At 58.2% G+C, this 14,268-nt stretch overlaps 1 protein-coding gene across 2 annotated transcripts; it reads left to right on the top strand.

Moving 5' to 3' along the window:
• Window positions 1-256: 256 nt before the first annotated feature.
• On the top strand, window positions 257-10,936 carry HSF1 (heat shock transcription factor 1). Of its 2 annotated transcripts, XM_053466995.1 has the most exons (15): window positions 257-387; window positions 667-818; window positions 4,783-4,891; window positions 5,050-5,186; window positions 5,336-5,460; window positions 6,251-6,326; window positions 6,808-6,869; window positions 7,183-7,279; window positions 7,432-7,562; window positions 7,645-7,878; window positions 8,831-8,914; window positions 9,574-9,679; window positions 9,809-9,874; window positions 9,967-10,033; window positions 10,363-10,936. In XM_053466995.1, the coding sequence occupies exons 2-15, from the start codon at window positions 711-713 to the stop codon at window positions 10,557-10,559; spliced, it is 1,599 nt and encodes a 532-aa protein (XP_053322970.1). In that variant the 5' UTR covers window positions 257-387; window positions 667-710; the 3' UTR covers window positions 10,560-10,936. The 2 variants fall into 2 exon arrangements, with proteins under 2 accessions (XP_053322970.1, XP_053322971.1); XM_053466996.1 differs by lacking the exon at window positions 8,831-8,914.
• Window positions 10,937-14,268: the final 3,332 nt, after the last annotated feature.

Genomic DNA, 14,268 nt, shown 5'->3' on the forward strand with positions numbered 1-14,268 from the left:
CAGGCAGAGAGCCACATCACAACAGTAATTAGCACCGTCAAATGAATTGAGAGTGCTAAACACCGTGATGAGACGACCGCATCATGTCATGGAACAGCAGCATGTCGGCCGGAGTCTGTCAGGGAGCAGTCACATAACACTATGAGCCTGTCAGAGAGCAGCAACATGGCCACCTGAGCCTGTCAGGGAGCAGTCGTCAGTGAGAGGACAAAGATGGCGGGTCGCGCACGCGCGCACACAAGCTAGGCCGCCCTGACTGGTTACGACGTCACAAGATGGCGGCGACCATACCAGGCTGGGCCTCATCCCGTGCGCAGATACCCGGGGGAGTCCGTGCCGAGTGACCCCCAAGGCGGACCGATACCCAGTGCAGCTCACCGCGACTCGGTAACCATTACCCCAGCCCGCCAGTGTATACCGGGAATACCGCATTATCTGTTCCAATGATCCCTGTCCTGACTGCTTCATTAAAAGTCTCCTGCCTCATTTACCCCCGGCCTGTACCCTCAATTACCCCGTCACTCGTTATATATATATTATACCGCCCCTCGGTGTATACCATGATGCCCCGCTTATTGCCCCCGCCGCTCTCTGTACCCCGGTGTCAGTGTTGTGAGATGTTTAACCCCTTGGCTGATCGTTTCTCTGGTTTGTTTTTTCAGGCAGGTTTTATTATCTCTGCGCAGACCGTTCTCGCCGTACCCCCCGCGATGGACTCTCACGGCACCGGCGGGGGCAGTAACGTGCCCGCTTTCCTTGCCAAGCTTTGGACCCTGGTGGAGGACCCGGAGACGGACCCCCTGATCTGCTGGAGTCCAGTAAGGTCCTCATTCCCTCTGTAACTTTGTGTCTTCAGCTCCCCTGAAGGGTTAACATTATACGGAGACTGGCATGTCACCCGCAGGGTTAAAATACCCCTCGCGTGTCACTTTCCGCCAGTCGGGGTAATTGCGCAGCTGTCAGCAGTCAGAGTTGCCCCAGCTGTCGCGGTTGCGAAGGTGGGGGGGTATTTAGAGCCAATGTTGGCCAGAGGCGGTGAGTGAAGTCCCCTTGATGCTGCGCAGGTTGCGGGTCCAGACCGGGGCAGTGTGCATGCTATTTACCCCAGCTGTGGGGGTCTTTGCTGGCTCGGGGTCAGTGACAGAGTAAGATCTTCTGTGTAATGTTTATATATTATGAGCGGGCCGGCGTGGGCCGAGATGTTATACCGCGCCACTCTGTGTCTGGATGGAGTGCATCGTAGCGGCCGTGACGCTGATTATTATGAAATACCTGTACCCGGTAACGGCCCCGGTAACGGCGGAGCCAGCGGTCAGATGGAGCGATACCTAGAACCGGATACACAGAGCTACTAATCTGAACGGGAGCACCGTTGACGGAACGACCGGCTGCTCTTCCCGGACGCAGCGATGGCTGATGGGGTAAAATGGACCGGTAACGTAACCTCCGGTGTGCCGGTCAACGGAGACCCCAACCAAACAAAAGCTCATTAACCCCCCGCCGGCAGGGAATAACCGTGTCACAGAGCAGGTGTAGGGTCCCTGTGCTCATTGTGGCCCCGGGGCTTTCTCTCCCTTATGGTGGCCCCTGAGGCCTGGGCCCCCGGGCTTTTCTCTCCCTTATGGTGGCTCCCAGGGCTTTCTCTCCCTTATGGTGGCCCCTGAGGCCTGGGCCCCCGGGGCTTTCTCTCCCTTATGGTGGCCACTGAGGCCAGGGCTTTCTCTCCCTTATGGTGGCCACTGAGGCCTGGGCCCCCCGGGGCTTTCTCTCCCTTATGGTGGCCACTGAGGCCTCGGCCCCCGGGGCTTTCTCTCCTTTATGGTGGCCCCCTGGGTTTTGCATCTCTTGGGGACGTCTGCTCCCAGATCCGGGTTCTGAAGGGTTTTCGGGTCAGGTTAATGCCGTGTCTGCCCCTTGTACAGGCCCAGGATAGTGCATGACATATAATGTATACGTGCCCCTCATTCCCCCCTACGTCGTATACCGAGGAGGCTTAACTTCCTATAATCGGGACCTGTGTGATTATTCCTCCCCATCAATTTCTCTCTTGCTAAGTTTCTGATTGGTGAGGTAAGTATAGGCTTTGTAAGTGTGGGGAGGGAGCTTCAGGACTGGATATTAAAAATAGGAGGGTCCTTTTAACCCTTTGAGTTCACACCGCATCTGCAGTATATGGTGGGCCAAGTGGGACCCCTTTCAGTGTGGAGTAGAGCAGCCAATCAGCTGCTGCAGAAACATAAGAAAAGTTTTCACTTTATTGTACCTTTATTCCTCCCCATTGGTACCGTTATACCATGTGATTAGAGGCACAGTTTGCCTAAAACGAGATATTTATTAATAACTACGTGCTGTTCCTTCTGTAAAATGTCACCTGAATATAACCAGCAAAACTGGGGAAATGAGTCCTGAGCCCCAGCACTCAAAGGGTTAAACCAGAGGTTTCCAAACCATTATACCGATGGCAAAATAACTGGGTGGTTCTGGTAACTGCCCCCCTTTCATTGCCCGAGCCCACCCAATGCGCGGGGCACTCTCTTCAAGCTGGGGTTCGCCGCGTTCATTATGCATAATAAAGCGTACTGTCCCTTTAAGAGAATGACCGGTAATGTCTCGCTGCCCCTGCCGCTTGTGCCCAGCTGGCCCCCGGTGGGCACTGAGCCCGTCCGCCCTCCCCCCCCATCCCTTTCTGTGATAACTGCCAGCACCGGCACAATGTGAGTGCAGCGCCGCCCTGGCTGCTGAGGGGTTAATCTATGCTCTATAAGTATGTGTTACAGCGCTGTCAGTTATGGGACACGCAGTCTGCTCCTCCCACTGCAGGGCGACAGACAGAAGGGGGTTATTGGACAGTCTGCCCCTCCCACTGCAGGGTTACACATACAAAAGGGGGTGTTGGTCTGCCCCTTCCATAGCCGGATGACACAGAGAGAAGGGGATGTTGGGAGACGCAGTCTGCTCCTCCCACTGCGGGGTAACACTAGGTATTGGGGGGGGGGGTAGTGTTTATCTTTCGATTGACGTTTTTTCCAGACTTGCAACTTCCTATCCTAAGTACCCCTGGGGCGAGCCCGGGGCGAGTCGCCCTCCCGGAGGCTGCTTCAGCCGGGGGCTTTATACATGTGAAGGGACCCGTGAGGGTGATGTACACGCGAAGCTTGCGTGTTGGCTGAACTCGCATTAGGCAGTAAACATGACCTCATCCCGTCTGGAGCGCGCGGTCTGGGGAGGAATTCAGGGAAATTAGCGGCTGCCGTCGGCGGATTGTCCTGCCTGCAGCGGTAGCTGTGATCGGCCCCCCGGCCCCCGCCCGTCGCCTCTGTCCGCCCGCCAGCTCGGATACAGTTTCCTCGCTCTCCATTCTGTCATCTGCTGCGGCTTCGCTGTTACTGGCCAAGCGCAGCCCTGAAACGCGAGCCGCTCTCCGCACACATGGAGATCATTTGCACAAAGATCAGCTGGAGCGGGGAGCGCATTCCTCCCCCTCCACCGGTAGCCGTGAGGAGGGAGCTTTTGGCTACTGTCCGGCATGGAGTATATGATGGGGACAGGAAGCTGCCCTGCAGGGGAGGGGCTCCAGTATGGCAGGGACTGGGAGTTAGTTGGGAGGGGGCATTCGGTTCGTGTAGCCACGTGGTATATAGTGTGGCTGGTGTAGGTGTGATGGGGGGCCGCGTGGTGTATAGTGTGCTTCGTGTAGGTGTGATGGGGCCGCATGGTATATAGCGTGGCTGTGTAGGTGTGATGGCGGCCGCATGGTATATAGTGTGGCTCGTGTACGTGTGATGGGGCTGCGTGGTATATAGCGTGGCTCGTGTAGGTGTGATGGCGGCCGCGTGGTATATAGCGTGGCTCGTGTAGGTGTGATGGCGGCCGCGTGGTATATAGCGTGGCTCGTGTAGGTGTGATGGCGCCGCATGGTATATAGTGTGGCTGGTGTAGGTGTGATGGTGGCTCGTGTAGGTGTGATGGCGGCCGTGTGGTATATAGTGTGGCTCGTGTAGGTGTGATGGCGGCCGCGTGGTATATAGCGTGGCTCGTGTAGGTGTGATGGCCGCGTGGTATATAGCGTGGCTCGTGTAGGTGTGATGGCGGCCGCGTGGTATATAGTAGGGCTCGTGTAGGTGTGATGGCGGCCGCGTGGTATATAGTGTGGCTGGTGTAGGTGTGATGGTGGCTGCGTGGTATATAGTGTGGCTCGTGTAGGTGTGATGGCGGCCGCGTGGTATATAGCGTGGCTCGTGTAGGTGTGATGGCGGCCGCGTGGTATATAGCGTGGCTCGTGTAGGTGTGATGGGGCCGTGTGGTATATAGTGTGGCTGGTGTAGGTGTGATGGCGGCCGCGTGGTATATAGCGTGGCTCGTGTAGGTGTGATGGGGCCGTGTGGTATATAGTGTGGCTCGTGTAGGTGTGATGGCGGCCGCGTGGTATATAGCGTGGCTCGTGTAGGTGTGATGGGGCCGTGTGGTATATAGTGTGGCTGGTGTAGGTGTGATGGGGCCGCGTGGTAAATAGCGTGGCTCGTGTAGGTGTGATGGGGCCGTGTGGTATATAGTGTGGCTCGTGTAGGTGTGATGGGGCCGTGTGGTATATAGCGTGGCTCGTGTAGGTGTGATGGGGCCGTGTGGTATATAGTGTGGCTGGTGTAGGTGTGATGGTGGCTGCGTGGTATATAGCGTGGCTCGTGTAGGTGTGATGGCGGCCGCGTGGTATATAGCGTGGCTCGTGTAGGTGTGATGGTGGCCCGTGCCGGTCGGGATTTACAGTCTCTGCTCTTTTGGCAGGAAGGAAGCAGCTTCCACGTGTTTGATCAGGGCCGCTTCGCCAAGGAGGTGCTTCCAAAATTCTTCAAACACAACAACATGGCGAGTTTCGTGCGGCAGCTGAATATGTGTGAGTAGCCACGACGCCGCCACAGACCGCGCGGCCCCCGCCTGTGCCGCCGCTCCTGCCCCCGCCTGTGCCGCGCGGCCCCCGCTCCGGCCCCCACCTGTGCCGCGCGGCCCCCACTCCTGCCCCGCCTGGGGCTTACGCTTTACTCTTTGTATTAGATGGCTTTCGGAAGGTGGTCCACATAGAACAAGGGGGTCTGGTGAAGCCCGAGAAGGATGACACGGAGTTCCAGCACCCGTACTTCATCCGCGGCCAAGAAAGCCTTCTGGAGAACATCAAGAGGAAGGTTAACAATGTGAGTGGAGGGGCAGGAATGGGGTGGGTATGATGGGGGTAACCAGCTGGGGCGGTGGGGAAGGAGGGTAGTAGATAAATGGAGCTGGTAGATGGGGTGTGACGGAGATGTGGTTGCGCAGGCTCACTCAGGGCCCTTGTTTTGTGCAGCTGTCTGGGGCCAAGAACGAGGAGGTGAAGGTCCGGCAGGACAACGTCAGCAAACTCCTGACCGACGTGCAGCTCATGAAGGGAAAGCAGGAGAGCCTGGACTGCCGGCTGCTGGCCATGAAGCAGTGAGTACGGCGCCCGCCGCCTGTGCCGCGCCCCTGGGGTAATCACGAGCCGCGCGGCGTGCCGCACGTACCGGTGTCCCTGCCGTGGGCTCGTTGTAGCGCTAGGCACTGCCTGGGATCCCGGCGCAGCTTATCCCCCGTCTGAGCGCTAACCTGTCCGTGTGGCAGAGAAGGTTAGACCGATGGATCTGGTGTTGGTTGCGGCCCGACGGTTTATCGGTTGCCGGCTGTGCGTTGGGGCACACTGCCCTCTAGTGGTGGTTCCGTGTACTGCCTGCGGTTCCCGTCCAGCGACTGCTGCCGGTTATTAACTCCCTGATCCTGTTCTCCTGCCGCATTCATCGGTGCCTCTGCTGTTACTGAATAATTTTTCCGCCCCAGATCAGTTATGCCCCCCCCCATGTGATGGTTGTCTTTAGATGTGGAGCGGAGTCTTACGCTATGCTGGCAACGGAGTATCTGGGTGCAGCTCGTGGAACCGTACGCCAGCCTAATGCTTTGTGGTGGACACGTCCCACAGAGGAGCAGTGAGGCTGGTGCACCGTGCCCTGCAGCTACTACACCTCAGGAGGGCGGACCAGATGTTTCCCTCCCTGTTTAATGTATAGTTCAATCAGTGGCTTGACTCCACGCGCTAGTTATACGTTATACAGGGCTGGCTCGGCCCTTGGAGGTCAGGGAGATGTTCGAATCTCCTACCAGCGGCCAGTTCATTGAATAAGTCCCTCTGCGGCGGGGCTGTGCGCTGCTTTGTTTTGGGGGTAACCCGTCTTTGATGTCTCCTGTGCAGTGAGAATGAGGCTCTGTGGAGGGAGGTGGCGAGCCTGCGCCAGAAGCATTCCCAGCAGCAAAAGGTGGTGAATAAGGTGAGAGGGGAGCGCAGACAGCCGGGGATGGGGAGGAAAACCAGGGGGGTGGGTGGGTTGGAGGTCACTGGGCAGCAGACAACCGGGGTGGGGTGGGTTGGTTTGGGGGGGTCACTGGGCCGCAGACAGCCAGGGTGGGTTGGTTTGGGGGGGTCACTGGGCGGCAGACAGGCGGGGTGGGTTGGTTTTGGGGGTTACTGGGTGGCAGACAGCTATGGTGGGTTGGTTTGGGGGGGTCACTGGGGGGCAGACAGTCGGTGGGTTGGTTTGGGGGGGGTCACTGGGCGGCAGACAGTCGGTGGGTTGGTTTGGGGGGTCACTGGGCGGCAGACAGTCGGTGGGTTGGTTTGGGGGGTCACTGGGCGGCAGACAGTCCGCGTGGGTTGGTTGGTGATTTTAGGGGATATATATTTGTTATGTTGGGGGGCGAGACGTGGAATGAGGGGTCCCCATGCTGATCTTCCGCGCCGTGTCTTTGCAGCTCATCCAGTTCCTCATCTCTCTGGTCCAATCCAATCGGATCCTGGGAGTCAAACGGAAAATGTGAGTACCCGCCGCGTTTTACCGTCTTGGCTCCGCCCCCGGTGTGTTCCCGCGGACGGGGCTCTCTCGTTGGGCTGGTATTTTCTGGATTGGGGGGTCGTAGCCAGCCGTATATAGCAGCTTTTAGCCAAATAATTAATTGGCCGCCGGTGAAGCCAGTCTGCCCGGCGACTCGCTTTGATTAGTTACCCGGTAAAAGTCTGTTGCCGGTATCTGGCACGTCGCGGTGGCGTGATACACGCCATTTGCTGTTGTATGTATTGTTTTGTGTGACCCGCTCTAAGCCAAAGCCCCTCTTGTGCTGTTTTTGTAGCCCACTCATGCTGAATGACAGCAGCGCCACTCATCCTCTGCCCAAGTACAGCCGTCAGTACTCGCTGGAGCCTGTCCACGGAGCGACCGCGTACCCTGTGAGTGAGGGGGGCCCGGCTGTTACCGGCTATTACTCTGACCGTATCGGCTTACCGGCCTTGGCCTCTGGGCTTGTCGTACCCCTCCGTCCGTCCGTCCGTCTGTCTGTGGGCCCCGGGCCCTTGCTCATGGCTTTCTCATGCGGTTCTAGGCCTCCCTGGCGGAGTACACGGGTGCCAGCCTGTACAGCGCAGATACCTCCGCGGGACCCATCATCTCCGACGTGACAGAGATGCCGCAGTCCAGCCCGTCTGTCTCCCCAAACCCTAGCCTAGAAGAAAGGTGAGCTGCGTGCGGAATGGGCCCTACCGCCCGGGGGTCTCTGGGGCCCCTTCTCCAACACCCATCTTCCTTCCTCCTGCAGGTGCAGTCCCGTCATCCTCATTAAGGATGAACCCCACTCCCCTGACAGCCCCGCAGCGTCCGAGCACAGTCTGGCTCCTCCAGAAGCGGAGAACAGGTCGCTGTCTCCGTCCATGTTCATCGACTCCATTCTACAGGACGAGGAGCCCAGCGGTGGCCCTGGAGGGGGCCGTGATGGATGCGACACGCAGTCGGGTTCCCCCAAGCCCTGCCTGAGCGTCGCCTGTCTGGACAAGTATGTGTTTGAAGGAGCTCCTGGTGACCCAATGTGCAAAGCTTTGGGGGTCTTATACCCCTTATATACGCAGCAAGACTGCCCCCAGCATTAAATGCCCCCCCCCAGCCGGTGACTACCATTACAAAGCATTAGCCGGTTCTAAATATGTTTAGCCGTGCCGGGATTCCTGGGTCAGCCGTTGGCACGCGTTTTGTTGATCCCGGATGACACGTGTTTAGAAAAGTGGCAGCAATTGAGGGGTTTGAAAGGTTCTGCCCCTGCGCAGGTCCCCGGAAAGCGTCCATCCCGGCCAGCGTGGCCCACTAGCCATCAAAAAGCATTATTATATCGCTGTCTGCGCTGGACTGCGGAGCCTCAATGTATTCGCTTTGGAGGAAAAACTGCCCAAGGGACGTGTGACAATCAGTTTGGTGCCGGGGGTAAAAGCGTGGGGTGCGCGGAAGCGAGCCGGAGCTTTATCATTCGTAGACCTTGCCTGCCGCCCTGATATCTACACCGTCGGTGGGCAGCTCCGTCCCACCCCTTGCAAGGATTGGCTCCCTGGTTTGGGAATGTCTGCCTGAGGGGCCAGTGCCTCCCCTCTAAGGGCCCCTCCATCTCTCTCTGCCACTGCACCCTGATTTGGGACCATCTGCCTTTGGGGCCCGTCGGACAGCAGCCCTGCGAGTACCCCCTATTCTGCAGGCCGTTCCCCCTTCTGTCTGCTCGCTGCATGCCGAGTACCAGCTGCACCCCCCGGGGCTGATCCTTAATCACCAGCCTGACCCGGCGGCCTCTTCACTGCGTCCTCGGCTTACTAGCGGGATCTTGCTTCCCTACCGCAGGTGGTGTTGCTTCCGTTACGCGGACCCCCGTCACGCTCCCTTACTCGCGCTGCATGGTTTTCTACTAATGTGCCGCCGCTGAATGTTTTCCTCGGTTCTACCTCCTTGTGTTTGTCTCTTTTCAGCGTCTCTAGCAGTCGCCCGATGGCTGAGATCTCCCGGCTCTTCCCCGGCTCCTCTCCGTCACAGCAGGGCAGGACAGAGTCTGGGTTAGATATGTCTGTATTTGTCCCTGTGGGCACCGCCACGCGTGTCCTTCACACTCTCCATGTACACGGAATCGCGCCGCGGTCACTATTCTCCCGCCAAGGGCCCGGATGTGGCCCCCGATTTGCTGACTTGTTCAGCTGCAACCCCCAGACACAAAGTGTAGTTGCCTAGAAAGCCAATTTTTAGGGACGCTGCCGGTTTGCTCCTCGGGGGCAGCGGTTCGCTTACATCCAGCTCTCTACTGGCTCATAGACTCTCTCGGGCCCCTGTGCCCTCTGCCAGGTGCTGTGGATTTATTCCTGGCAGCAATAGGCTCACAGGGGCCCGAGAGACTTTTGCCAGGGGCAGCGGACTTCCTGGGACCCCCTGGGCATAGGTTCCTCCTGGGGCTTCCTTTGTGCTGAGCGTCGTCCGTCTGTCTGCCCCACCTCTAACGTCTCCGTTAAGCGGCAGTCTCACTTCATGCGCAGCGCGGATAAACGTGTCCTGATGGGGTCTCCATGCTGTTCCCACCGCCTTCCACCCAAGTCCGTCCTTGCGCAGGTCTTGTGGCCCCCAACTATTTTGTTGGCAGAAGCCCACCTTGTCCCTTCTGATGCCCCCGCTGGGGGTCTCTCCTCCCCCGCTTTGCCCTCACTCCCTGTCTTGCCTCCATTAGGATGGAATTAAATGATCATATAGACACCATAGATTCCGGTCTGGACAACCTGCAGAACATGTTCAGCACCCACAGCTTCAGCGTGGACACCAGCGCGCTCATGGACGTGAGTGGCCATATTGTCCTGACCCCCTCCTGCCCCTTTTATTTATTTATTTATTTTTTTGTCCCTCCTGCCCTTTTTTGCCCCTCGTATTGCCTGTCCCCCCCTCCTTATTGCTGTGATTTCTTGCAGTTGTTCAGTCCTGCAGGGGCCGCCATGGACTTCTCCCTCCCAGACCTGGATTCCAGTCTGGCCAGCGTGAGTATCTCCTCTCCTGCGTTGTCTTTTTGCCCTGTGTTTGTTCAGTGTTAACATCATCCTGATGGGGTATTTAACTTCTTTTGCCCCAGATTCAGGAGTTACTGGCATCCCAAGAGCAGAAGCCCACGGAGAGCGAGCCCAGTGCTGCCGATGCAGGTAATGGAGAGAAGACGCTCTGGGGCGCGCGTTACCCTTACACTGATGGGGTCTTGAACATTTCTGCCCCACTCCCCGGGATAGTCGGCTGCCTGGGGGTGGACCAGTGTTTCTGCCCCTCCCCTACGGGCTAATTGGCTGCTGCCTGGGGGTGGCTCAGTGTTTTGCCCCTTTCCCTGGGGTAATCGGCTGCTGTGTGGGGGAGGATCAGTGTTTCTGCCCCTGTGGGTGGGTAAGTGTTTTCTTGTTTCTGCCCTTCCCCCGGGGTAGCTGGCTGCCTGGAGGGGGCTCAGTGTTTTCTGCCCCTCACTGTCGTTCTCTTGCCCCAGGGAAGCAGATTGTGCATTACACGGCTCAGCCCCTCATATTGATGGATTCCGGCGGCTCGGATATTCCCATCCTGCTGGAGCTGGACGGTGAGGAGCCGTATCTCCATGAGGAGGGCAGCGATTACTCTGACGACCCGACGCTGTCCCTGCTGTCCTGGGACCCCCAGACCAAGCCCGCCGGCTCCGGCATCTCCTAATCTCCGCGCTGCTTCGGGGGAACTGGTTGAATTGTCTGGTTTGCAATGGCAGTTACTGGGACTCTGCTCCCGCCAGGACTGGTAATCGCAGCCTGGGTGCACAGGTGCGCCTCCTCTCCTGTACTGCAGAGGCCGGAGTCCAGGGGCCCCGAAACGCCCCCCAAATCACAATCCGCCCCGGTCCTGTGATTGGCTGCTGCTACTGTCGCTTATTCAGTAACCCCTCCCTCCCTGGCGTCTTTTGCCTCTTACACTACACGCGGTGTCGGTTCATGTTAGGCTCTGGTTTTAAGTCGCCGTTGCACTAAATCTACTGCCCCGTGGGGGCCCGACTGACACAGGAGGTATTTACGGCTGTGAGTTTAGTTAATGGTTGGGACAGCCGGAGGGGAGAGCTCGCCAATCGCTCCTGTCCCCCGATGATCTCTCGCAGGCTCAGTTGGGGTAAAGGGGTCAGTGAGGTGAGGGGTAATAGCCGCTGTGATGGGGGGCGGTCGCGCACTTTTACAGCACAGGGGTTTCTGTGAAGATTGCATGTGTGAGGGGTAGGCAGTAAGGCGGGAGGGCATGTGGGTGAGAGCGGTGGGTCTGCGGGGCAGGTATGTGTGTGGCAGGGCAGTGCCAGGAAGATGTGACTTTGGACAGGTTGAGCGGTGTGGCGTGTGTGTGATGGGGCAGGTATGTGACTGTGGCGGGGTCGGCGCTGTGCGGGGGGCAGTTATGTCACTGTAGAGGGGTCGGGGCGGGTGTTAGTTATTTGACTGTGTGGAGGGGTCGGAGAGGTGCGGGGGCAGTTGTGTCGCCACCTGTGTGACGAGGGCAGGGTTATCCCCTCTTTCCATGGCCGTCGGGGTAGGATGGGGCAGCTCCCCCTGGGCCCGATCTCATAGCAATAAGCTGGAAGCTCTGCAGTGCAGGAGGGGAAGGGTTAACCTTCCCGCTAGTCTCGCTTGGCGCTCTCGCCGTTTGTATATTTACTCTGTTTATAGCGTTTGTTGGATTTTATAAAAGTTCTTTCTGTATCCTCCGGTGTATAAACCCGAGCTGTCGTGTACAGAGACCGTGTCCCGCCTCTTCCTTCCCGGCCGACCGCCGCCCCGCCTCTTCCTTCCCGGCCGACCGGCGTCCCGCCTCTTTTCCTTCCCGGCGGAACCCCCCGTTCCGCCTCTTCCTTTCCAGCCGACCCCCCCCCCGTCCCGCCTCTTCCTTCCCGGCCGACCGCCGTGCCGCCTTAGATTCAGGAGCCGTATGTCTATCCCATGTATGTTTAATACCCTCACTATTACCCTCTACCACTTCTGCTGGGAGGCTGTTGCACTTATCTACCACCCTTTCGCTAATATTGTGCCTCCCTTTTATTATACTGTAAAGTGCTGAGCATATCTGCACAGAATAACCAGAAATACACATTCAGTCAACAGATGCCGGCGGCCATGCTGCAGAGACCTTTATTATTTATTAAACAGTGGGGGAGGGGTGAGAGCGCACTCAGGATTCACATCATATTGACGAGGCCGTGCCATAAAGTGAGCTCTGGCGGCGAGGGGGGCGGTTCCCCAGGAACAGGCTATTTTCTATACGGTACGGGGGGATTCTGTATCAGTTGGGTGCCTTATTGCCCAGCGCTGCCTTCATCTGGGGCTCCACGTCAGGGATGGGGCTCCACGGGGTCACACGATAGGGCCACGCGGGGGTTTCTACGCTGGGGTTGTGGAGGATTCAGGGTCCGGGGCTCTCATTTTCCAGCTGAAACAAAAGTAGCAGGATTCGGCTAAACGCGGAACCGGCGCAGGTGTATCGCCCGGCGACCACGGAAAAACCCAGCGTGTGGATTGGCTGCTCGGTGTCATACAGAAGGAAAACGACCAATAAGCAGGGCCCCGTCTGCATGTTTGAGTTCCTATTGGTTGTTATGGTTTTACCTAGTGTGGAGGCCACGCCTCCTCAGAGTCCCCTTACCTGGGAGAGTGAAGGTCTCCTCGGACTCCGGCTCCTGACCTGGAAACGAAGGACACAATTAGCGTGATGTACAGAGATCAGCCTGTCACAGAGCCGGCCCACGAGGAGCCCGGGGCAGTTCATGTCGGGGGTTCTTACTTTCTTTGGATTCTTCCGATTCCGCTTGAACATCGAGGACTGCACCTGAAGTAAAGGAAGACAAACCGCACTGAGCTAATTCCCAACATTCAGGTTACATTGGTCTCCGTGGGGCAATTTACTAAGAGCCAACTGGGGGATGGGCACTCATAAATTTGGTTCCCAACTCAAGCTGAAAGAATCTGCCCAGCAATAGTGGAACGGCCTCCCAGCAGAAGTGGTAGAGGGTAATACAGTGAGGGAATGTAAGTGTGGGCGGGGCAGACGTATGGCTGAGTAATAAACCCCGCGTAGAACCAATGAAACGGGGATCATTTTCCTGTGAGAGAAAAGAGTGCCCCCCGTCGGGGCAGGTGTGGTATGAGTGCTGCAGGTGCGTGGAGTTGGGGCGCGGGGTCCCGTCTCGTGGCGCGGGGTCCCGTCTCGTGGCGCGGGGTCCCGTCTCGTGGCGCGGGGTCCCGTGGGGTCTCACCTTCTTGCACGGCGGTCTCTATGTTGAAGCTGTCGCTGTTGTCGCTGTCCGAGGACTCGCTGTTAGAAGCCGCGTCTCCCGCCGCCCCGTCCGTCTGCGATCTCTGCCCCACGTGGACGCTGACCGGGTCCTCTGCGGGAAACAAGGAGCGGATCAGCCGGGGGCCGGAAGGGCCGAGAGTTTGATGCCCCAAACCCAACTTGCCCCTGACACTTACCCGATGGGAGTGGGGAGGTCTCCCTCGCGGGGCTCGTCTCTGCTGCGGGGAGAAATAAAGAACAATGCCTGTTACGGGGCATCCTACCACCCCGTACCTGCCACCTGCCCTAATCTACCCCTTCAGCTAATTGAGGTAAATTGCCCTTCTGCCCTCAATGCGCCTCTTCCAAATGCCCTGCGTGGTACCGGGGGGGGTCAAAGGGGTTTTAGGACTCACTTTCTCGGGGCGGTTCGGTGGTTTCCTCATTCTCTGAAAAACACAAAGGGTTAAAAACACACCGCGGCCCCCGAACCCCCCCGCCATGCCCACCGCAGAGAGGCCACAATTAGCAGCCCCCCAACTGGAGCCTTCCGTGGCTTTTACTGCCCACCCAAAGTGCCCCACTTATTAACGTTCCCGGTCCGCGTCGCCTCCTAGCCCCCCCCTCCATTCCAGCCGCGTCCTCCCCGCTTAATCTCCCCCCGGAGCGGAACAGAGACCCCCAATCAGACCTCTGAGACCCCAAGAAATCCAGAAACACAACCGAGATGCGGAGAATGCGACCCCCCCCACCCCCAAGACCCAGAGAATACCCCCCCTCTGAGACCCAGGGAATGCCCCCCTCCCCAAGACCCAGGGAATACCCCCGGAGAGAATTCCTCCCCCGAGACCCAGAGGACGCCCCCGGAGCGGTCACGCTTTGAGAGCCCGAGATTGTGGACAAAATCCAAAGCATCACTAAACGTCCCGCTAACGACACGGGACACGGAACCTGGGACACGGAACGCACCTGCGATGGAGCTCTCTGCCGCCGGGGTCAGGTCAGATGCCGTCACCGGCTCCTCTGCCGAGAGAAACACGGAGTTATCCACCGGCGCGCTTCACTCCGGCACCGAAACGCACTGGAGCCATACGTCTTTCACAAGCATGTTTCAATTCCC

The sequence above is a fragment of the Spea bombifrons genome, chromosome 5 (assembly GCF_027358695.1).
Source record: "Spea bombifrons isolate aSpeBom1 chromosome 5, aSpeBom1.2.pri, whole genome shotgun sequence".
Classification (NCBI taxonomy): Eukaryota; Metazoa; Chordata; class Amphibia; order Anura; family Pelobatidae; genus Spea; species Spea bombifrons.